General features: G+C 41.3%; 2 protein-coding genes across 4 annotated transcripts in view; one reads left to right on the top strand and one right to left on the bottom strand.

The window, feature by feature from the left end:
- LOC106601496 (ras-associating and dilute domain-containing protein) overlaps positions 1 to 4,392 on the bottom strand; it is a 34,479-nt gene extending 30,087 nt beyond the window's left edge. For 2 of the 3 annotated variants that reach the window (XM_045715254.1, XM_014193722.2), the window contains exons 1-4: positions 3,607 to 4,392; positions 2,901 to 3,239; positions 2,401 to 2,636; positions 1,012 to 1,346 (exon numbers count right to left, since the gene is read on the bottom strand). In XM_045715254.1, the coding sequence (XP_045571210.1) occupies positions 1,012 to 1,346; positions 2,401 to 2,636; positions 2,901 to 3,239; positions 3,607 to 3,734 (1,038 nt within the window). In that variant the 5' untranslated portion in view covers positions 3,735 to 4,392. The remainder of the gene's footprint in view (positions 1 to 1,011; positions 1,347 to 2,400; positions 2,637 to 2,900; positions 3,240 to 3,606) is intronic. The other variant, XM_045715253.1, reaches the window with a different exon arrangement.
- A 4,150-nt stretch (positions 4,393 to 8,542) lies between these two features.
- Positions 8,543 to 22,690, top strand: grap2 (GRB2-related adaptor protein 2). Its single transcript, NM_001140435.1, has 9 exons — positions 8,543 to 8,763; positions 14,576 to 14,650; positions 16,493 to 16,628; positions 16,864 to 16,955; positions 17,080 to 17,199; positions 20,251 to 20,440; positions 20,825 to 20,920; positions 21,166 to 21,282; positions 21,503 to 22,690. The coding sequence occupies exons 3-9, from the start codon at positions 16,551 to 16,553 to the stop codon at positions 21,677 to 21,679; spliced, it is 870 nt and encodes a 289-aa protein (NP_001133907.1). The 5' UTR covers positions 8,543 to 8,763; positions 14,576 to 14,650; positions 16,493 to 16,550; the 3' UTR covers positions 21,680 to 22,690.
- The last annotated feature ends 1,789 nt before the right edge of the window (positions 22,691 to 24,479 follow it).

Genomic DNA, 24,479 nt, shown 5'->3' on the forward strand with positions numbered 1-24,479 from the left:
TGCCTAAATGTGCATGTGTGTTCTGGCATGAACGAGCCTGTGTGCAAATGTGTAGGCTAGGCATGTGTATGTGACCATCCACTGAGTTTGTTTAGACATTACAGTGTTCCTTCTGCTCTATTCTCTAATACTATGTTCCTTTAATCAGGCCTATCTCCACCTCCACTGCAGAGGCAGCAGGGCTGAGCTGAACTGTGATTGTGAACACAGTGTTCCTTATCTATTCAACGAGCCCTGACGACAGAAAACACATCCCAGTGTGGGAACTCTACTGCTGGGCCAGGGCCAGCTCCATTTTCCCGCCTCACCAGTACATGACCCAGGCTGGCCCACTCAGTGTGTGGACACGAGGATCACCTGTCCACAACATGCCGGTCTACTCCGACTCTGCTTGAGCTCATGGCTCTGAGCCCAATATTCTGAGCCCATTGTAAACCAGCAGCAAGACTCAGTCTCTCGCTGTCCCTGTTATAGCATCCTCACTGCAGCTAAAGCCCTCTGCTCTCTGCTCCTCTCTCTCTGTGTCTCTCTGTTTCTGGGGATTTTAACCCCAGGTCTTAACCTAAGAGGTTCAGTGGGAACCTCTATGGTGTAGTGGAGTATACTTGTTTACGCCTCAGTGTCACTGATAAGCCTTTCGTCACAGTGTTTCTGCCACCCTGCCAAGAGACACTTGAGAACCTTGAAAGGTCTTCAATGGAGCAGCCACCCGGCTCAACCAATTACAGCTGCTGCTATCTGGCTGCCCAGGCCCTCTGTGAAGGATTTCAGCATGACATCTCTTTGTCGCAGCCGGACACATTCTCCAATCATACAAACCTATTCTGAGCCTAACTATTCAAGAACAGACTGACTCTTATCTAACAAATTGACTTCAGCTGTGTAAACTGAAGACAAGCCTTTCATTAAAGTTACTCATCATTTAAGTTAATCAATAATCCGATAGACAAACAAATGGATCTGGGTTTAATGTATAGCAGTGGCAACAGCTTCACTTTCCAGTTTTCCTACCTGTCGGTAGCTGTATCCCTGCAGCAGCAGGAAGTAGGGGAAGTCAAAGGGCGGGTGGATGGAGTACTGGGTGGTGTTGTCGTCACTGCTCTCCGTCTCCTCCTTCTCCATGCCCAGACGCAGGGCCTCCTTGTCGGCCTCGACCTCCGGGTCCTCCCTGATGAGCTGGGCCTTCTGCTGGGCCCGCACGGCCTCCTTCTCCATTGCAGACAGGTCCATCTCACTGAGACTCCTCCACATCCCCAGGCCCTCCACATCCTCACCACTGCCGTCCATGAACAGAGAGGTGACCCGCGAACGGCCCTTCTGGAGCTTACGAGCCTGGGAGTTGATACCTGGGGCAGAGAGGAGCACGGGAGAGAGGGAGGATGAGACTAGATGCAGAGAAGTGATTGTTAATCATGTATTCATAGTTTATTACAAAATCATTGATTGTGTCCTGATATAGTCAATGTAACATAAACTTCATCATCTATGCATAAACTGAAACTTCACAGTATGCTAAACACTCAATAAACTATTGGTGGAGATCTTCCATCACACACCACCATATCATAATGTTTTACTGAGTTGGCTCTCAGTCAAACCAAACATAGAAGGGAAGGAGAGAGGAAATCTGGAGGGGTAGTGAGAGGTGTTGTCCTCTATCTGATATCAACAGGCGTTCCTGGCTGTTGGGCTGACGTACCGCAACATAAACACTATTCAGCTCATTTGGAGCCATTAAGCACCATGGAATGTCCAGAGAGCTCAGCTTCACACCCAGCTAACAGCTCCTGCTCCCAGGCCTTATCAGCTGTGGAAGTGGGCGTTCTTCCACATTGTTCTGCCACACTGTGTCAGAGGGGCTGGTCAGGCCTGCAGGGGGGGCAACTTCCCCCAGCTTCCCCCAATCAGAGTGGAGCAAAGAGAGTGGAGGGTGATGTGGGGTTGTGGGGTTTGATGAAAACTGAGAATCATAACAAACGCACGCCAAAGTCAACAAGACCACACAGTGACCAATGTGCAGGAAGCAAGCTCTGATGGAAAGAATAACATGTGGAGCGGTGGACACATTCAGGTCCCAGTGGAAAAAGCTTATCCAGCCACAGCCAATCCCGTGCCCTGGGGGCTTCAGAGGGACCTGTTGGGACCCTGTCGTCAATCCCAGATAAGAGAGAGGGGACACTCTGACCTTGTCTACCCCTCACTGCAGCTTTTGTTTTTCTCTGACCTCTCACTTGCCTGCCATCTCCCCTGCTCTGTCTCATGATAAGCTGGATTCTATTACCCTACAGTTAGTGACAGAGATAGGAGATCCAATGCCACCCCAACAGAGACAGAATGGTTACCTGGGCTTTAGGTTGTTGTTAGTGGGGTCACTGAGCTGCACCTGTGTGGTTGACGTACCTGCTGTGACGGTGTCGGTCTCTTTAGCACTCTGTTCCTCTACGCTCACTCTCTTCTGGATCTCAAAGCGTCTGGAGAAGCCTTCTTTGGGTTTCCATAGCGACTGCAGCATGAGGGGCTTCTCGTGGTCACCCACGACCCGAAAGCACTCTGTCTTCCATTGGTGGTCTGCTCCGGTCTGGCCAATCACGTCGCACAGCACATATCGACTGGGATCCTCTTTCTCCAGACAGTATCTAAGCAACGATAAAAGAGATTCAGTCAGAATACCATGATAAGATCTAACTCCTCCTGAAATAAAATGGCTTTGAGACCATTTGGGTAAAATATCCCTATCACCAGCTTTAAGTGATTTGCAATGGTTCACACTATATTAGGATGAGCAGTATTGCAGTCCATGCCATTCAGCCTTGAGGAATGTTCCCTTTCTGCTTGCCTGTTAGCATTGAAGCTAATGCTAACAAATCACATTATGCCAGTGGGCATCCCTAACCCCTCACCTCTCCAGGGCCTCTTTGACAAGTTCCTTGGCGCTGGAGCGAGTCGTGGCCAGCACGCTCTTGTAGTTGGTTCCCTGGCAGATGTCGCTGCCAAAGATCTTTAGGATACCTGGGGCAGACATCTGACTGGACAGCTCAGCAGGGTCATCTGCAGCCTGCAGGTCCCCTGCCATGCTCCTGCCACCTGGGGCATGCCCCTGCTCACTGTCGCCCCGCAGGAGGGGGCTCCGGTTGAACACCGTTGACAGTCTGTTGTTGTGGCGGCGGATTTTGTTCTTGGCCGGCTGCCTCACGCCTGTACTCTCTGCTGAATGGGTGGTGCCATCCGAGGTGTTGGACCTGAGAGAGGGAGAAATGGATGGATAGATGGAGAGAGAGACAGAGAGAGTGAGAGAGAGAGAGATAAATAAGAGACAGAGACATAGATAGTGACAGAGTGAAACAGAGAGAGCAAGGCAAAGATGTAAATGAAAGTGAGAGTTCAAGAGAGGACACCAAATGAATGGGTAATTAATAAGAGGACAGTATTTCGAGCACCTCTCTACAAATAAATTACATTTCTATTGAAGGCCATACGTCCATTTGAAAATACAAAATCCCAGGCAGATGCATGTAACAAAACTGAAATCCAATTCTGCAAAATAAGGGTGCCCCATTTTAAATACCCCACAAAATAGACACACTGGATATAAATAATATGACTTACTGCAGGGATCCATTGCTTGGCTTCCTCCCCAGCTTTGCCAGGCTCTTCTTCGGTGAGCGGATCAATAGGCCCACTGGAAAGTTGAGGGCTTGCTTGGATACATGACTACTTCGTTCCTCCGAAATCATCACGACTTTGTTCAGATGTAGGCTATATTATATGTCAAAGCGCTCCCTAGAAAGCACGGTAAGGCACTATTCTCAAAAACTATTCTCAAAATAAACTATTTGTGACAAATATACTCAGTCCATCGTGGTATTTGACACTGGAATCCACACTTTCTCATGGTGATGAAGCCAACTAAGAATGTGTCAGTTCAGATAGTTTGTAAACTAACTCTGACAAGTTTTCGTAAAGAAGCACGACGTGGAGAAAATGTATTCTCGTCCAGTGGCATTAGACATCAGGCAACTTCCAAAATACACTCGCTTTCAAATTACAGTTATATTCCGAATTTCCAACTCAACAATATTAGGAAACACAAAATACGACTGTAATCCGTTCGATACAATTGTTGCTGAATTGTTTCCATGAACAGAAGTTAGTTGGTCAGAATCAGATACAATGTATCCACGTTCGGGACAGCCATACGAGCGCTAGATTTAAAAATATTTTATCTTATAAAAATAAATAAATACATCCAATGTGAATTAAATGATCCATTTCAGATACTTAACTGGACTATTTGTTATTCGAAGCACCTTGCGAATCTTGACCTGTCTGCTCCATGCCATCTCTCCTTATCCCGTTAGGCGCATTCAACAGTTCAGTACCCAACAGTTAGTGGTTGTCTGGTAGAATGCAACCTGTTTGAAAAGTTGTGCTGGAGTTACTACAATGACGTCATTGCTCATTTCGCGCATGGGAGAGTTATGGGGAGAGATTTGAAAATGCGATGGACTTAGTAAAGGAGCACGAATAGAGCTAGATATAGGACACATCTTTGTATCTGTGCCATTATAACGTATGGGACAGCTTAGGCAGCTCAATTGAGATTCAATCTCCATTTTAAAGTACTACATTTTCTTCTTCTTCATTGGCTGATTCCTCCCAACTCATAGGAATTCCTACCCAGTTGACTACTTTAAAATGGTGGAAGCCCTCAATGGCAATGTCCATGTTAAAGTGGGTATATCCATGAGGAGTCATCTATCTTTCTGGATGGGCGCACCCATATGGAAAGTATCAAACGCATCAAACATATGTAAACCACATGTTTGACCTGTTCCATATATTTCCTTCCAGCCAGTACAATGAGCCCGTCCTCCTATAGCTCATCCCACCAGCCTCCTCTGCTGTACATGTACGCATCAACTCAGATGATCTTCTCTGCATTCTTGCTCTATGCTAAGGGCCCCATCTAGTGGCTAAAATATTTTCATGCCCAGAAAGTGTGTGACACTGGTGTCGCACACACACAATCACACATGCATGCATGCGTGCACACACACACACACACACACACACACACACACACACACACACACACACACACACACACACACACACACACACACACACACACACACACACACACACACACACACACACAACACCACTGGTTGGTCACAAACGGATGTGAGTGAGTGTGGAACCTGCAGCTGTAGATGAGGAGGTTTGGCTGGTTTGCTGACATAGTTAGGCTGGGGATTCAGGGCAAACAATGTTGGGTCTATTGCAAAATCCCAATTTAAGCTTCCTCCTTGTATGAACCTTCCAACCTTCCACGCTCACATACTGTACGTAGGTGGATATATCCTTTAGGGATCACTACCTAAGAAAAGCGTTATTGAATATTTGACTGATTCTGATTAATCCGACTCTAATTCATTGGATAGGGAGCTCACCTCCCCCTAACCACCACCTCTTCTTTATAACTGATATGCAGCAACTTCTTTCCTAATGAATCAGTCAAATATTCAATTACACTTTTCTTAGGTAGTGATCCATAAAGGATAATCACTCATATAAAGTATTCAGTGATGGAAAAAGTACCCAATTTTCATACTTGAGTAAAAGTAAAGATACAAAAAAAACACCTAAGTTGTACATTAAAGTATTTTTACTTAAGTACTTCACAGCACTGAAAGTATGTGAGCGTGATGATGGAAGGTTCTTACAAAGAGGCAGCTTTAATAGGAATTTTGCAATAGACTCAACACTGTTTGGCCTGAATCGCGTGCTTAAAAGCTTTAAAATAGTAAAAGCAAGCTAAGCATTCATTTAAAGTTATGCTCGTATTTTAAATTATTTTTTGTTCCCTTTTTTTGTTCCCTTTTCATAAAATGAATTTGGCATTTCTGTAGAATGCTGTAGATTTTGTTCAAACAAGAAAATGTATTTTCAGTACAACCATAAACATTTTTTTAAGAAAATATTACATTTCCCATATAATGGCTATATTGCGCATCATAGAAGCTTTGGACGAACCTGCAGGGACCATAGTGTAATTATGTTGTTACTGCAGTGATAAAAAAACGTATTATAAACTGGGTGGTTCGAGCCCTGAATGCTGATTGGCTGACAACCACGGGTATGGCAAAACATTTATTTTTACTGCTCTAATTACGTTGGTAACCAGTTTACAATAGCAATAAGGCACCTCTGGGATTTGTGGTATATGGCGAATATACCATAGCTGAGGGGCTGTATCCAGGCACTCTGCATTGCGTCGTGGTTAAGAACAGCCCTCAGCCGTGGTATATTGGCCATATACAACACCCCCTCGGGCCTTATTGCTTAAATATAAACCAAAAGCTCTGTAAATAAATGGGAGAGTATTCCCTTCTCCATAAATCTACTGAAAGCCTACATGTTTTGTTCAGCTGGATGTTTTGATCAAATCCATTAATTGGAAGGACATTGATATACACTAAATCCTTGATTATGTTGTTTATTTTGATTAACTATTTGTGTTGGTGAGTATTGTTTCACATTTGATTATATTTATAACATTAGCAAAAGTGAATAGAAATATAATATGACCGATTACAATAGGACTTTTATACCCTGCCTGCCTAGCAATAAATGATGCTGACACACCTCTTTCTCTCGATCACTTCATTATGTTGTGTTGACATTGTAATAGGTGCTGTCGTAAGCACTGTAACATTGCAAACTGTAAATTGTAAACTACAGCTACATGGCAGGCTGTAGATTTTCACACTTCCAGTGCAATACACCATAGTCACTATAAAAAGAGGTTGCGCAGTTTATCATAACCTTACAGTACAAGCTAGATGTTAGAAAGAGAAAGATCATCTATACTACTTAGTCCAAAACTTTTGTCCTGTTGCTACTCTGGTTCTGAGGGTTGATTCGTGCTAAACTGAGGGCCTGCAGGTGCAGCTATAGACTGAACCCTGGGGGTTTACACATTACTTCCCCATGTCAACTGAATTTCATGTTTACTCTGCTGTCCATTCACATTCCTTCCTCTGCTGGTCACAGCTCAACAATGTTATGTGGAATTTCATTGCCAACTATGCTGACTTAATCTGATGCTCTTTATTACAATTTTACTACAACTGGTGTGAAAAAATAAAAGAGGAGTTTGAATAGTCATTTCTACTCTGTGAAAAATAACTTGTCATTTACATCTAGAACATCAAGTGGATCAAGCTTTAGAGTCAGCAAGAAATAATATTGAACTAGAAAAAAGAGAGTGAAACCACACTGTAATCTCTATGGGTTTGACTTCCTGTCACAGACTGGAGCTTCAGTTAGCAACATGTGAAGACTTGCACAAGAGGCTGCTAAAGGGAGGACGGAAAGCATGTGTTTTATACCATTCCATTTATTCCGTTCCAGCCATTATTAAGAGCCCATCTTCCCCAATTAAGGTACAACTGCCACCTGTGGCAGAGCTACAGTATCTATCCATCAGCCTCTTTGCATGGAGTAAACTCCCTGCTCGCTCTCTATAATGATGGTCAGCAGCATGTGTTATGAATGTATAGCCAAGAAAAAACACACCAAACATGCATTTTTCTAAAGAGAAATATGAGGACTGTAGATAACTTTATGTAACCAAATTCCAAAGCAATCAGTTTCCATTAACTGTATAACGCAGGCTGAATTATATAACTTATATTGGTTTGAAAGCCTACATTGATATGTTTTGATATGTGTTGATATAGACAATAATTAGTCTATACGATCTGTCATAGAAAGATCGTAGGTTACTGAAATAGAGCTCGATAACTTCAGTTTAGTTTGTTTGAGGTGTGTCAGTGTTTTATCGTGGAAATCCCATTTCCAATGAGATCTTCATGCATGCCATCCGAAAGAATGTGAAACATTTGGACATGTTCAAGATGACGCCAAGGAGCATTCATTTTCCTATCTGAAAGACACATGGAAGATCACAGGAATACAGTCTATACTGTGTGTGTGTGTTTGCTTGTGTGTTTGCGTGTGTTTATCATAATGTTTCACCTCATGCAATAAGCCTTTATTACATATTGTCACATTATTCATTTAAATGTATTTTTATTTTATTTAACCTTTATTTAACTAGGAAAGTCAGTTAAGAACAATTTCTTATTTACAATGACGGCCTACCCCGGCCAAACCCGGATGACGCTGGGCTAATTGTGCGCCGCCCTATGGGACTTCCCAATCACGGCCGGATGTGATACAGCCTGGATTCGAACCAGGGACTGTAGTGACGCCTCTTGCACTGAAATGCAGTGCCTCAGAATGTTTGTGGTAAAGTCCAAAAGTTCCTTTTGAAAAAGGGCGGTATCTAACCAAGTGCATAAGCCTTTATTATTTATTGTCACATTCTGAAAATGATCTGTTCTATTCATCTGCAGTTTTGAGGTAAAGTCCAAAAGTTCCTTTTGAAAAGAGGCGGTCTCTAACTAAGTGCAAGTAACTGGTTCATCTCCGCCGTGGGACATTCAGCTATTGTGCGTGTTGGGGAGGGAACTCGAAAGTCTCCGCGTTGTTATACTTCAATGAAAGGACGCGGAAGTAAACAGTCTTTAACGGATTTGTTTTATTTAACCTTTATGATTTTACGAATATGACGTTTTCCTTTTGATGCGAACTTGCGAAATTTTGACTGAAATTATGATCTAGTTGGCAAAGCCCTGGCTGGCTGCGTAAATTTCCCGACCTCTTGTGACGCGTGGCTCTTCACATGAAGTAAAGGTACATATCATATTGCAATATACAGTTTACCTATTTGCAGAAAGCTTGATTATTCTTACATACGTGATGCAACCATCAATGTAAATGTAAATGTAATATACCCACTGTTATATGGGTAGCCAAATCATGTCACCAAAATGACCAAACCTCTTATAATGTCATGCTGGCTTGAAGACACTGCTTGCAGAGCAATCCATTCAACTTCAGCGACTGGTTTATAGTCATCGAAGTCTCTCTCTCTAATCTTAGGAACAGCTGTTACAGTCATACCCACTTCACTTTTTCTGTAATGTAATTCATTATAATAATTAGTCAGCTTCCTCTCATCTGAATTGTGAATCATTGCTGTTTAGTGGTTAGAGAACTGTCTCTCTCTCAAGAGTGGTATCCCTATAATTTGTTGGAAATCTTTTAGATTCTGAATCTATGGCAACTAACCGGACAATTGAAAGAAGTTCCACATAGAGTACTTTAACTACCTGTTTGATACAAGCAGTAACTGTTCCCAGTAACCAACAGTTGTCCACAGACATTGGTGAAAAGGATATGCAATATAGTTCTGGAGCACATAAGTAGGCTATGAGAAAACGTGTTACCATATTATGCAATGCAATTATAAATGTATAACAACAAGGATATTATATTTGACCTAACAGTTGAAACATTTTCATTATTGCTAAATTATTTGAAAACAAACTTGAAAACAAACCATGCCATGGTGATGTGAAAGGTATTTTGAAATAGCTTTTTGTTTGAACGTTTTTTCCTTATTGGTTTGTGTGCTCAGTGCTCTACAAGGTCAAATGGCTTCTCCTCTGGGATGTGGTAATTTATGAGTAGTAGGAGATAAGTTCAACAATAGTTGTATTTATGTGATGAGGAAGTATGTTCATAATGTGTTTTGTTTTGATATGAAACTCGGTTAAAATAGAAAGCCACTGAAGAGGACAGGTTCACTATTGAACAAGCTTTATAAGTTAACGTTTTTTTGGGGTTGTTTATTTGCTAAAACAAGGTCCTCGATTCAATCATAGTAGGCTAGCCATGTCAGTCTAATTGGCATAGTGTGAACTACTATGGTGTGTCAAATAGATTACAAACAGTACAGTATCACTGGATCTTTCAATGCTTTACATGGCGGTAAATTGTTGTTAACTAAAATATATAGAACTTGTTGAATTTGGATTTCCCATAATTGAGAATGGATGGATATGTATAAATGTATATACAGTATTGTCTAGTGCTGTTCTCCTCAGTGCTGGGTAGTTGGATGTCCTAGTTACTCTCAAAAACACATTCTGCACATTCCTCACTAATCTCTGATTTGTGAAGTGTAGAGAAATGTTTAGTGCTTTCACATAGTTAGGCTTTGCATAATGTAAATCCTTAATTATAAAACGTACCATTTCTAACATGTCCAACAAAGAAAATGATGCACGCTACTCTGTAATAGATCTTACCACTTCTACAATGTCCGTTATTTAATAAAGATATCTGTTTAAGACATCATAATCCTATTTCCTTGACTAATGGTGGAATGTTTGGCCCCACAAGACTATATAACAACCTACTGGGCTGTTGAGGAGGCACAAAAGTGCTAAGAAAAAAAACAGTTGGGAGCATAAAAAATACAGCTAAAATTCATGTGGGCAGTGAGAGTCGAAACCACTGCAAATATCCCCTTCACCCAGGTCACTGTACCAGGGGAGCTCTAGGTGACATGTTACTAGAGTAGATCCCCTTCACCCAGGTCACTGTACCAGGGGAGCTCTAGGTGACATGTTACTAGAGTAGATCCCCTTCACCCAGGTCACTGTACCAGGGGAGCTCTAGGTGACATGTTACTAGAGTAGATCCCCTTCACCCAGGTCACTGTACCAGGGGAGCTCTAGGTGACATGTTACTAGAGTAGATCCCCTCTGCTCTGCACTGTCTCTTCCCAGGGGACTCGGCTACTGTTTTGTTACTGTTTTACATGTTTGAGACTTCCATCCTCTAGAGCAGTGGTTCCCAAACTTCTTATAGTCCCGTACCCCTTCAAACATTCAACCTCCAGCTGCGTACCCCCTCTAGCACCAGGGTCAGCGCACTCTACAATGTTGTTTTTTGCCATCATTGTAAGCCTGCCACACACACACTATACAATACATTTATTAAACATAAGAATGAGTGTGAGTTTTTGTCACAACCCGACCGAAGTGACAAAGAGCTCTTATAGGACAAGGGCACAAATAATAATAGAATAATAATCAATAATTTTGCTCTTTATTTAACCATCTTAAATATAAAACCTTATTTGTTAATCGAAAATTGTGAATAACTCACCACAGGTTAATGAGAAGGGTGTGCTTAAAATGATGCACATAACTCTGCAATGGTGGGCTGTATTGGAGAGAGTCTCCGTCTTAAATCATTTTCCACACACAGTCTGTGCCTGTATTTAGTTTTCATGCTAGTGAGGGCTGAGAATCCACTCTCACATAGGTATGTGGTTGCAAAGGGCATCAGTGTCTTAACAGCGCGATTTGCCAAGGCAAGAAACTCTGAGCACAGCCCAATCCAGAAATCTGGCAGTGACTTCTGATTGAATTACATTTTCACAGAACCGCTTGTTGCAATTTCGATGAGGCTCTCTTGTTCAGATATTGGTAAGTGGACTGGAGGCAGGGCATGAAAGGGATAACGAATCCAGTTGTTTGTGTAATCCAGTACTTGCGTAATTGCGCACCCAACTCACTCAGGTGCTTCGCTATATCACATTTGACATTGTCCGTAAGCTTGAGTTCATTTGCACACAAAAAATCATACAATGATGTAAAGACCTGTGTTGTCCTTGTTAATGCAGACAGAGAAGAGCTCCAACTTCTTAATCATAGCCTCAATTTTGTCCTGCACATTGAATATAGTTGCAGAGAGTCCCTGTAATCCTAGATTCAGATCATTCAGGTGAGAAAAAACATCACCCAGATAGGCCAGCCGTGTGAGAAACTCGTCATCATGCAAGCGGTCAGACAAGTGAAAATTATGGTCAGTAAAGAAAACTTTAAGCTCGTCTCTCAATTTAAAAAACGTGTCAATACTTTGCCCCTTGATTACCAGCGCACTTCTGTATGTTGTAAAAGCGTTACATGGTCGCTGCCCATATCATTGCATAGTGCAGAAAATACACAAGAGTTCAGGGGCCTTGCTTTAACAAAGTTAACCATTTTCACTGTAGTGTCCAAAACATCTTTCAAGCTGTCAGGCATTCCCTTGGCAGCAAGAGCCTCTCGGTGGATGCTGCAGTGGACCCAAGTGGCATCTGGAGCAACTGCTTACCACTCCACTATGTCTCCCTGTCATGGTTTTGCGCCATAAGTACAGATACCAACATGAGCAGCAGCTACGTTTGGCTACATACGGACCGTTAGTGGAATTCCAATGAGAGAGTAACAGTTAATGTGATTGGATGTTAATTATTTGACTAGGCTACCTGTATTTGACATTGTGTTGTTATTTCGCTGAACACTAGATGGTTTCATTTTATTTTTGGCAGTGAAACGAGGCTACTCAGGCGAGAAAGAAACTTCACCCAAATGTATAGCCCCGTTGGAAAATATAAATAGACTGTTTGAAAATGTGAAGAAAAACAAATATTTGTTTTAATTTTTTAAAATGTGAATCACATTTTTATTTGGCATACCCCCGACGGCATTGCGCGTACAAATACCTGCTCTAGAGCACTCAACTCTTACCCTGTGAGGTACGTAGCCTGCTGGTTTTCTGTTCTACCTGATAATTAATTGCACACACCTGGTGTCCCAGGTCTAAATCAGTCCATAATTAGAGGGGAACAATGAACAAATGCAGTGGAACTGGCTTTGAGGTCCAGAGTTGAGTTTGAGGGCTCTAGAGTGACAACAACGAGGTTCTGTCTGTCTGTGTGTGTGTTCACGGCTGTGTAATAGCAGAATTGTCCTGACAGCAGAATGATTAAGTAGTTTGTGGGATGTATTTGACCAGTGTTTTTTACATAGATTTTATCAGTGGTTTATTATGCTCATTGGGGTGGGGTAAGGGGTTTAGTGGTGTAGTGTCTTATCTTACTATATCTCTCTCGTCAGTGCAGTGTCTTACCTTACTATATCTCTCTCGTCAGTGTAGTGTATTACCTTACTATATCTCTCTCGTCAGTGCAGTGTCTTACCTTACTATATCTCTCTCGTCAGTGTAGTGTCTTACCTTACCATATCTCTCTCGTCAGTGTAGTGTCTTATCTTACCATATCTCTCTCGTCAGTGTAGTGTCTTACCTTACTATATCTCTCTCGTCAGTGTAGTGTCTTACCTTACTATATCTCTCTCGTCAGTGCAGTTGACAGTATTTTGAGATTTGTTGGATGTATGCAGTTTATGTACACGCTTTTTCAGCAAGCTGCTGGGATATGTTTTATCTAAAATCAAAAGTCAGAGTTATATTGATAATGTTTATGAGGGCTAATCTGCAATGGAATCAGTATGTTCACTTCATTAGTTCCATTCATTGGTAAAACATTAGAGCCATTCGGAGAGGTAAGTGATTTAAAACTAAAGTGCCTGTTTGGCTGCATGCATGTTTTACTGTGTTTACGGTACATGGTTTTATGGAGCGGAGGAGTTAGATAACACAGATTGAGTGCACTTCTGTGTACACAAATGGTTCAACTGAAGTGGGAATCATTTAGATTAAACAATTTGTTAAATTTATGTCAATGGAATGTGTGGTGATATCCCTTGACCTTCTCCTTACTCATCCAAACCTCCAAGAAGAAAGACTCTTGTTATCATATGTGGGCTACTGAGTGGCACAGCGGTCCGAGGCACTGCATCTCAGTGCAAGAGGTGTCACTATAGTACCTGGTTCGAATCCAGGCTGTATCACATCTGGCAGTGATTGGGAGTCCCATTGGGCGGTGCACAATTGGCCCAGCGTCGTCCGGATTTGGCCGAGTAGGCCGTCATTGTAAATAATAATTTGTTCTTAACTGACTTGCCTAGTTAAATAAAGGTTACATTTAAATAAAACAATTCTATTAAACTGATATGTGAGCTATTACTGTCAATAAGTTAATATGTTGTGTTGATTTTAGAGAGAGAGACAGAGGAGAGTTTCCTCCTCTGGATTAATGAATAGTTCCTGTCTGGTAAAGAGAAAGAGAGAGAGAGAGATACATCTGGGTCTGACAGAAACACACATAGTTAAAACGACTTTCTACATGTAATTGAATTTAATCCTCAGTTGTCCTCATGTTGTTTATGCGGCCTTCCATCCGGCTTAGTAGAGCTCTGTGAATGATTCTCATTATCATCTATCGACCCTAACTCATATCCGCTCTGAATAAGACAGAGAGGGGGAACAGAAGGGGTCTTTTACTGCAGAGTAGGAGTTTTAATCAGGGTACAGGATTGGAGCCGTGGTGAGCAATAGAAGCTGATACTACAGCGCTGTTATTGGCTCCCTCCGGTGTCTGATGGCTGAATAGGTAGAGAGGTAGGGCTGGGATAGATTTATGAAATTGTATGTAATCATGTGTATCTATGGTTCTGGGGATGGATAATGTATGTGATTTTGGAGCATGCACTGCAGACCCCCCTTCAACCACACACACGTGGGAGAGCAGCAAATTGAACATCAAAGATAATTACCATCATGAGATTTCAATCTCTAAAAATTATGCCGTTTTTTTTTTACTTAATTGAAAGGGGAAATGGACAGCTCCTGATGTTGTTTGTCCTCCTCTGACTCGCTCTTCTGTCTGTTCCTCCATGCTCATGTCTGTTTATGTATCCCGTAGGTAAACATTAACACATGGTGAATGCTACGAACTACCAAAACCATACTTGTTCTCTCATCAGCTTCGTGACAGAAGGTAAGTGTCTGGCTCAGACAACTTTTCTCTGTTTTGCTTCCATTTTAAAATTATTTTCCAAAATTATTTTACAGTTTCCTCATTTCTTTATTTCTCATTTTCCATATCTAAACTTCATAGCTAGGAGTGGGATATATTTATCTAAAGTTAGACTTAGGCTTGTGTTCAGAAGGATACAACCGAACCAAAGGGTTTTAAAACTAAATCTGTGTTCTTATTGCACAACTCCTCTTATGTCATCTCCTCCATTTCAAATGGTTTTTTCTCGCGTTTTATCCCACTGAATGTATTTCCTCCATGCAATGGCTGTTACAGCCTCAGGTGCAATATTCACAGATTACAGAATGTACAGCATAGTCTAGTCTAGGCTGGTAACTATTGTATTTTGCAAACCATCACTGCACCACCTCAGCAGAATTACCCCACCAGAGTTAAGTTACTGGCAATGTCGACCTAAAATACAAGTATACAGTAAGCTGTTTAAACAGTGTTTTTTTGTAGGCCTATGTTCCTTATAGGAGTTTATAGAAGCTAAGGACTTAAAGGTCTAATGCAGCCATTTTCATCTCAATATCAAATCATTTCTGATTAACAATGAAGTACCATACTGGGATTTTTTTTAAAGTAAAATGGTCAAAAAGAAACAAAATAGCATCTTAGCTAGAAGTAAGCTAGGACTCTCTGGGAGTAGTCTGAGTGAGGAGGAGAAAACTGAAAACTATAGCTGTTATTGGCAAAGAGGTAGAGGGCTGCGGGTCTGACAGAGATCATTGAGGCGCGGTTATAATTGTTCATGCTGCAGGTGGAAGCTGGCGATCAGACAGACAATTTTGGGGATGAGAATATTTTTTTGAAAATGCTACAGACAGCTATATCGGTCTTTAATACAGGACGAGTAAAACATTATTTTTTGCATTTTTTTAAATAATAATTATTTTTAGGGGGTGCTGCAGCACTCTCAGCACCCATACTTCCTGTGGCTATGATCAGGTGTGTGTAGTCTCAATTAAAATAGTAAGCTATAGCCTATGCATGGGAGGAGAAGCAGGGGGCAGTTATCTTTCCAAGGACATTAACTTCCTAAATATGATTAGGCTATAGTTTACATTGCCTAGAAATACATATTGATCACCTTTTATTTTTTATCTCTGTCTGAAAATTGTCCCACTCCTAAAAGGTAAGCTATAAAACGTTTCTCAAGAGGAAGTGAAAGTGTCTGCTCTCTCTCCAACTGCTCTCTTCAAACTATGTCTAGCCTATTGGCTGATATAGCCCAGTAACACCGATAGCCTAATATAATGGGCCACGTGAGAATCTCTGGTAATTTAACTTATTTCTTAGGTTATTTTTTGCTCATTTTGATATTGCCTATATAGGGCACACAATTGCTAGGACCATGGCTGGCAAGTGAGCTGCGTCACATACTCCTGAAGTAACATTGCGGTACTGCGGTTGGGTTCGGGACACGTTCTTGCAGTAGCGGGTGGGAGTCGGACAGAGAGCCAGCGGGAGGGGGCGGGTGCGGTATCAAAAGCTGCGGGTGCGGATGGAATGAAGAAATTAGTCCCGCACAGAGTTTGGAACTCTCTTTCATATTGGTCTATTAACTAATTTACTGCCAAAACTCCATCCCACCAAAACAGGTTATTTCAGGCGGTCTTTTTAAACAGCCTCTACACAAAAATGGCATTATCAGCATTTTCACAATTTCACTGTATTATTCCAACCTCAGTGTCGAAATATATCTAAAACACAGGAAATAACATTTTTGACTGCACTGTATAGTTTGCTTACTTTGAACCTACCAACCCACAACTCTCCCTGACTCATCTCATTCCATAGACCGACTGCAGTCCTTCTGCCTCCCTATTCCAACTCTTTGACCCTTCCACCTCTCGCCATGGAAGCCAGAGGAAAGTACGAGTTTAATGCTACGGCTGAGGATGAGCTGAGCTTCCGAAAGGGAGACATCCTGAAAGTGAGTATGACCTGAGCGAGAATGGGAGGAGACACATTACAATTCAGAATAGCGAGCCATAGTAAGACTAAAGAATGGCAGTAGTACAACTGAGTGTGGGACTTGGCTTTAAAGACACATTCCACTAATCTAATTCCTAAATTCTACACACAAAGTTCTACTGTTGTATTCTGCTGGAATATTAAACCTAAACAGTGAGCTCTGTTGCTTTTGTTTATCTCTGTTCCCTAATCAGATTCTAGGTAGTCAAGATGAGTGGTTTAAGGCAGAGCTGCATGGACAGGAAGGCTTTGTGCCCCAAAACTACATTGAGAGACAAACCCCAAGGTGAAATAAAGTTACTCATTCTCATCCGTAAAATGTATTTCAACACACACATACAACATGAGTTTGTATGCTTACAGTAAGTACAGTATGGCCACATCTGCATACTGTATCTCTCTCTGTCCAGCTGGTTCAAGGAAACGGCAAGCCGCAGCTCTGCTGAGGAGCTCCTGATGTCTAGGGAGGTGGGGGGATTCCTGATCCGTGGCAGTCAGAGCTCCCCTGGAGAATTCTCCATCTCTGTCAGGTGGGTGGGTGTAGGCTCAGGCCAGGATATTACAGGGAGCTCACTGATTACAAAACAGTACCTAGGGGGGGTAGAGTTTGCACCGCATGAACTCTGTAAAATGTAGTAACATGTTAACCTGCAAAACTCATCTGTGAACATTTTCAAAATCTCCCTCCATTTCTCATGAAATGTCTATGAGCCAGGGGAAGAGTTCCGTTTCTGTAGGCTATACTTGATATTACTGGTGCAGCTTTTCCTTGCAATATCTAACATAAGCCAGCAGGGGACAATGAAAGTACTGCACCAGAGAAACAGTTGATTTTGGATTTATGGAATAGGACAGGACACAACTCAATTGTTTGAATCATAACTCATCACATCCTATCATTGTTTATTTAACCTTTATTTAACCTTTATTTAACCAGGATAAGCCCATTGAGACCCAGAGTCTCTTTTTCAAGGGAGACCTGGCCAAGAAGGCAGCAACATTCAATACATTATATAATTAAAACATACAACAATACAACAACATGATCCAGCCTAAAGAAGTCTCCCATCAATATTTTAAATTCATTCAGTGGCACTAACATATCTAGATGAAGCATGGATTGTAGACTATTCCATGCGTCTAGTGCACAAAAAGAGAAGGCAGTCTTGCCTGATACTGTGAATGTCCTGGGGACTTTAAGTAGCAACCACCTAGCGGACTGGGTATGGTAACTGCTGGTGGTGAAGGAGACCAGACTACAGAGGTAAAGAGAGAGTTTACCCAAAAGGACTTTGTAGATGAACACATACAAATTTATCTTTCTGCACATATAAAGTGAGGCCCAACCTACCAATGGTGGGTGAGTGACTTGGCATTTGTAATAAAGCGCAAGGATGCATGATAAACAGAGTCCAGTCTCTGTAAGACAGAGGAGGTTGCATGATAAACAGAGTCCAGTCTCTAAGACGGAGGAGGCTGCATGATAAACAGAGTCCAGTCTCTGTAAGACGGAGGAGGCTGCATGATAAACAGAGTCCAGTCTCTGTAAGACGGAGGAGGCTGCATGATAAACAGAGTCCAGTCTCTGTTAGACGGAGGAGGCTGCATGATAAACAGAGTCCAGTCTCTGTAAGACGGAGGAGGTTGCATGATAAACAGAGTCCAGTCTCTGTAAGACGGAGGAGGTTGCATGCATGTACAACAAGTCACCATAATCAATGACAGAGAGAAAAGTGGCTTGAACAAGATTCTTTCTAGCCATAAGTGGGAAGCAAGCCTTATTACGAAAATAAAAACCCAATTTCAATTTAAGCTTTGTCACAAGATTATCCTCATGAACTTTAAAGGACAACTTGTCATCCAACCAAATACCTAGGTATTTGTAGGATGACACTTTTTCAATGGATAAGCCACCAGATGTGACAATGCTAACGTTCTCTGGCAGAGTTCTAGCTCTGGTAAAGGTGATGAATTTAGTTTTTTGTACATTCAAGACCAGTTTAAGACCATAAAGGGAGGCCTGCAGTGTCTGAAAAGTAGTCTGGAGCTCTTCAACAGCCTGAACCAGAGAAGGAGCACATGAATATATGACTGTAACATCTACATATAGATGTAACTTTGCTGGTTGCATGCCATTTCCAAATTCATTAATAAAAATTGAGAACAACACAGGAGCTAACATGGAACCCTGGGGCACACCTCTATTAATCTCAAGAAAGCTAGACTTGTGATTGTCAGTATATACACATTGTGTTCTGTCAGAAAGATAGTTCCTAAACCAATTTACTGCCCATTCACTGAGACCAATGTTTCTGAGTCTAGCTAGTAACAATTCATGGTCAACTGAATCAAAGGCCTTTGCTAAATCCACAAACAGAGCAGCACAATGTTGCTTTTTATCAAATCCATTAATGATGTCGTTTGCCACTGCCATAGCTGCAGTTGCGGTGCTGTGCCCCAATCTAAAGCCAGACTGAACACCGCTCAGTATGTTCTTTTCAATTAAGACGTTTTTTAACTGTGAGTTCACTAGGGATTCATAGACATTGGCCAGGATAGGGAGTTTAGAGATAGGACTATAGTTTTTAGCATCTGAGGGATCTCCACCCTTTAGCAGCGGGAGGACATAAGCTGATTTCCAAATGCTGGGTATGGAATTGGTCAAGAGACTCATGTTGAAAATGTGATCCACAGGTTTAGTAATAATACCAGCTGCTATCTTTAAGAGGTAGGGGTCCAAGTTGTCTGGACCTGCAGACTTTTTAGTGTCTATAGCCTTTAGTGCTTTATAGACCTCAGTATAAGAAACAGGCTCAAAGATCAAATGGTTCACATGAGGGCCTATATCATAGTTGACTTAACAGAGCTTACATTAGAGGCCTGGGCCCCACCATTATCAAAAACTGAACTAGCAGATATGAAGTGCTTGTTAAAAACCCCTACAATATGGGCTTTATCCTTCACTTCATTAGAATCCATCATTAAATGGTCAGGAAGGCTAGAGGCTATATTAGAACCTGACACTGATTTAAATAGCTTCCAGAACTTGGTATGTTTGTTTAGGTTCTCTGTGACTGCATTTAAATAGTCATCTGATTTGGACTTCCTGATCAATCCTGTGTATTTGTTTCTTAGCGCTCTGAAGGAGGCCCAGTCAACAAGAGCACTTGTATGTCTAGCTTGAGCCCAAGAGATATTTCTCTTTGTAATTCATTCTGTCAAGTTATCTGAAAACCAGGGATTGTCCCTTCCACTGATTCTAAATTTCTTCACAGGGGCATGCTTATCACAAATCGACACAAATTTCATATAAAAATAGTCCCAGGCAGTGTCAACCAGGGTTGGGGTCAATTCCATTTCAATTCCAATTAATTCAGACACTAAACCAAATTCAAATTCCAAATCTTCCTCATTGAAAAGCATTGAAAATAATTGGAATTGGAATGTCAGTGTACTTCCTGAATAGACTGGAATTGAATTGGAATTGACCCTAAACCTGCATTGTACTGTATGTGACTAAGAGGCCAGATGTTGTGTTGTGACATGCTTCACTGATATATAAAACCATACTTTCCCCTCAGACATGAGTTTGACGTGCAGCATTTCAAAGTGATGAAGGACAGCAAAGGCCACTACTTCCTGTGGTCAGAGAAGTTCACTTCCCTCAACAAGCTGGTGGACTTCTACAAGAACACCTCCATCTCCAAGCAACGGGACATCTACCTTAGAGACGGTAGCCGGGATGACCAGAGCCCATCCACACCCCAACCGGTATTTCAGCCGTATATTATCTCAGTTCAATCAACTCTTTAGTGAAGCCTTCCTTCCCTTTCTTGACTTCCCACTCGTGTCCCTGTATCTCAAGCACAGATACAGGAACTGAAATCAGTGAGCTATTGCACCAGAATGGTCAATTAACCAATGGTATTGGTCTATTAACCAATATACCGCATGGTGATGTCATCATGGAAAATCAAACCTGCTGATTATAAGGTCCTGTGTAGATTGTACTTTCAACCAGCAACTATCAGGAAATAACACTGATCAAATGTTTTGTTAGTTTCATCGTCTGTTGTACAATATGATATAAAAACTACATTTTGACTGCACTGGGCCTTTATTAACCCTTTCCTGTCCACATCCTTCTGTTGTCAGTTGAAGAGGGGGAGTCTACCTGAGGAGAGGAGCTATGGGGCCCCTACTGCAGCCACGTCACACCGCAGGGCCTCAGATCTTCCTCACAGTCAGCAGGTAAACACCACTCACCCCACAGTACTCACCCCAAAGTACAAACCTACACTACCTGCAATGCAGTCTTTTGAATCATGTCGGTTTTTCAGAAGCTGCTATGTACCATGGTCATGTAAAACCATGTCATTGCTTTTATTTGATTTCATTGGGTTTGTAATGTTTTACTGTGATTCTGAGACATACTGTATGTTGGTTTAAAGGTTAGAGTCTGACCTGAGTTCAACCTCTCTCCTCTCTTCCTCCAGAGTAAGAGACCTGGGATGGAGGAGAGGGCTCACACCATAGGCACCCCTGGTAGAAACACCCCCCTAACCTCTCTCCAAGCCCCCCAAAGGACATCTGAAACCATGCCTCATCAACAGGTACAGTAAGCCTACTATAGTCAGTAAATGGGGGCTCATCCTTGATGTCCTTTGAAATTACTGGTTCCTATGGCCAACTATTATCTAACACAGGTCTGTGTGTGTGTGTGTGTGTGTGTGTGTGTGTGTGTGTGTGTGTGTGTGTGTGTGTGTGTGTGTGTGTGTGTGTGTGTGTGTGTGTGTGTGTGTGTGTGTGTGTGTGTGTGTGTGTGTGTACCAGAGGGCAGTCATACAGGTGAAAGCAGTGTACAACTTCACAGCGGAGGAAGGGGACGAGCTAGGCTTCCGTGCAGGTGATGTCATTGACATTTTGGATCACTCTGATCCATCGTGGTGGAAAGGAAGATTGCGGGGTAAAAGTGGTCTGTTCCCTGCCAACTATACCACACCATTATGAGGAAAGCTTAGAGAGAGAGAAGTCGCTCTTTGGACATCTCCAATCATATGGACTGTGATGATAAGAGTCGGCCAACACACAGAAACTTCAGCAGCCCAAACAGTAGGACTAAAAAGAAATTGGTTCACATATGATTTCTGCTAACATATGCTCACACATTTATTTTTATTTTAAAGCTGGTGCTCAGCATGATACAATTGACATACCTAAATGACATTGATTTATAAGCAGAGGTGGACTTACCATTAGGCAGAAGAGGCAATTGCCTCTGGCCTCACATCATCAAGGTGCCTTGTGAGCTGGGCATAATAATACAATACTAGTAATCTTATTTTTTCTCCAATAATGTCTCTGCATGAGACGCCACAACTGGTTTATAATAATGGACTATTCCACCTTGACAGAGTTCCCATGCATTGCTTCACACGATATGATTGCAAATTTGACTTTCATTGTAATTAAGCTGTATCAATGAGGTGCTTTCACAGTGGGGCAGAGAAATGTGCAATTAACGCAACCAGTGAAAATAAAAAGAAAGAAAGAAGATTTAACAGAAAAATGTTGTAAGTTAATGCATTTCTTTAGTCAAAAGACAAGTGCTGCTTGTTATACTGACATTGTCATCGAGGCAGAAGACATGTATGTGTAGACAATGTATCTGATGCAATCAAACAGAGTATGGCATGTCATACGCTTTTTGGCCAGGCAGATTCAGATACATTGGAACCATATAGAAAGACAGAGGGGCGTTGTTTGGCTCACTAGGATAATTGCATAATCTCCAGTGAGATAGTTTGTCACTTGCGAATTGAAGGAAAGTTGTTTGGATGCTACTTTATGAAGTGATTGTTTGACAATCAGATGAAAACATCATGACTTGTTGTGTCCATTTTAATCCCAGCCCCCGTCCCCACAGGAGGCCTTTTGCCTTTTGGCAGGCCGTCATTGTAAATAAGAATTTGTTCTTAACTGACTTGCCTAGTTAAATAAAGATTACAGGTTAAACAAAAATGGCACATTAAAAGATAATTTATTTTTACAGTTAAATGATGTCTTTACTATAAAACCCATAACAAAATGTTGTGCACCCAAATCACTAAGTCCGTCCCTGTTTATAAGGGAACTTCCACAACCCAACTACAGTGTCATATCCATTGGAGGTTGAAAACTGGGAGCTATGCTGCCACACATTTACTGTATGGTACTACACTTTTTGTATTGTTACCTTTTTGTATTATTTGTAGTGCTTGCTGTTAATTGTGAGGTCTCCATAGCAAATTATATCTTGTTAGTGAACTACCAAATTTACAATGTCAGTTTGGGTATGCTTGTCATCTGTCTAAATTAAAACAATGATATATATAAACCCTGGCTTGCTGATGCTATGTATTGGCCAATGAGATGCTTTGAAGCCACCGGTCGGCCATATTGTCACTCCTCAAAAGCAGTCTTCCATAGGAATTCATGGAATTCTTCAGTATTCAATTTAAATGTTTTTAGGACAAAATTACATGTATTTAAATATTTTTTGTTGTAGTTGGGACAGTATTTTCAAAAAATTACTCTTATGATCTGACACTGAGAACTATATTCCTGACCTGCAGTGTTGGGTAATAGTGAACTACATGTAATTCAACTAGTAATTTAACTACATTTTGCAGTAGCTCAGTGGTAGTTGAACTAAATTCAATCTAGGTAGTGTTTTCAGAAGTTTTTTTTTTTTTTGCAATGTAACGTTGTAGTAACTACTGGAAATACACACTACTTTTTATTTAAAATAAAGTAAAATATGTGTGATGTAGGCAATCGTTTCCATTCTTTTTCAGCCTCAGACTTGCCTAATCCAATTACTACAGAGTTACATTGCAAAAAAAGGAATTAACTACTGAAAACACTACCTAGATTTGAATTTAGTCTTGCAATTTGTAGTCTATGACATTTCAGATTTACATATGATAATTTTTCACAAACAAGTTTGGATGTAGTAAATTACTTTTCAAAGTAACTTTAGTTAAGTAAACTATATTTTCCTTAAGGGAAGCATTAGTGTAGTACTTCTTCCAGAGTGAAGTAATTGGTGGCTTGCCTCAGTACCAGTCAAAAGTTTGGACACACCTACTCATTCAAGGGTTTTTCTTTATTTTGTACTATTTTCTACATTGTAGAATTGTAGAAACTAGCCTCAGTACCAGTCAAAAGTTTGGACACACCTACTCATTCAAGGGTTTTTCTTTATTTTGTACTATTTTCTACATTGTAGAATTGTAGAAACTAGCCTCAGTACCAGTCAAAAGTTTGGACACACCTACTCATTCAAGGGTTTTTCTTTATTTTGTACTATTTTCTACATTGTAGAATACTAGTGAAGACATCAAAACTATGAAATAACACATATGGAATCAAAAAAAGTATTTTAGATTCTTCAAAGTAGCCACCCTTTGCCTAGATGACAGCTTTGCACACTCTTGGCATTCTCTCAAACAGCTTCACCTGGAATGCTTTTCCAACAGACTTGAAGGAGTTTCCACATATGCTAAGCACTTGTTGGCTGCTTTTCCTTCACTCTGAAATGTTAAAAGTTCTTGACATTCATGTCAAAGTAATGATGGACTGTCATTTCTCTTTGCTTATTTGAGCTGTTCATGCCATAATATGGACTTGGTCTTTTACCAAATAAGGCTATCTTCTGTATACCACCTCTACCTTGTCACAACACAACTGATTGGCTCAAACAAATTGAGAAGGAAAGATATTCCACAAATTAACTTTTTACAAGGCACACCTGCTAAGTGAAATGCAT

This window comes from Salmo salar, chromosome ssa03, assembly GCF_905237065.1.
Source record: "Salmo salar chromosome ssa03, Ssal_v3.1, whole genome shotgun sequence".
Taxonomy (NCBI): domain Eukaryota; kingdom Metazoa; phylum Chordata; class Actinopteri; order Salmoniformes; family Salmonidae; genus Salmo; species Salmo salar.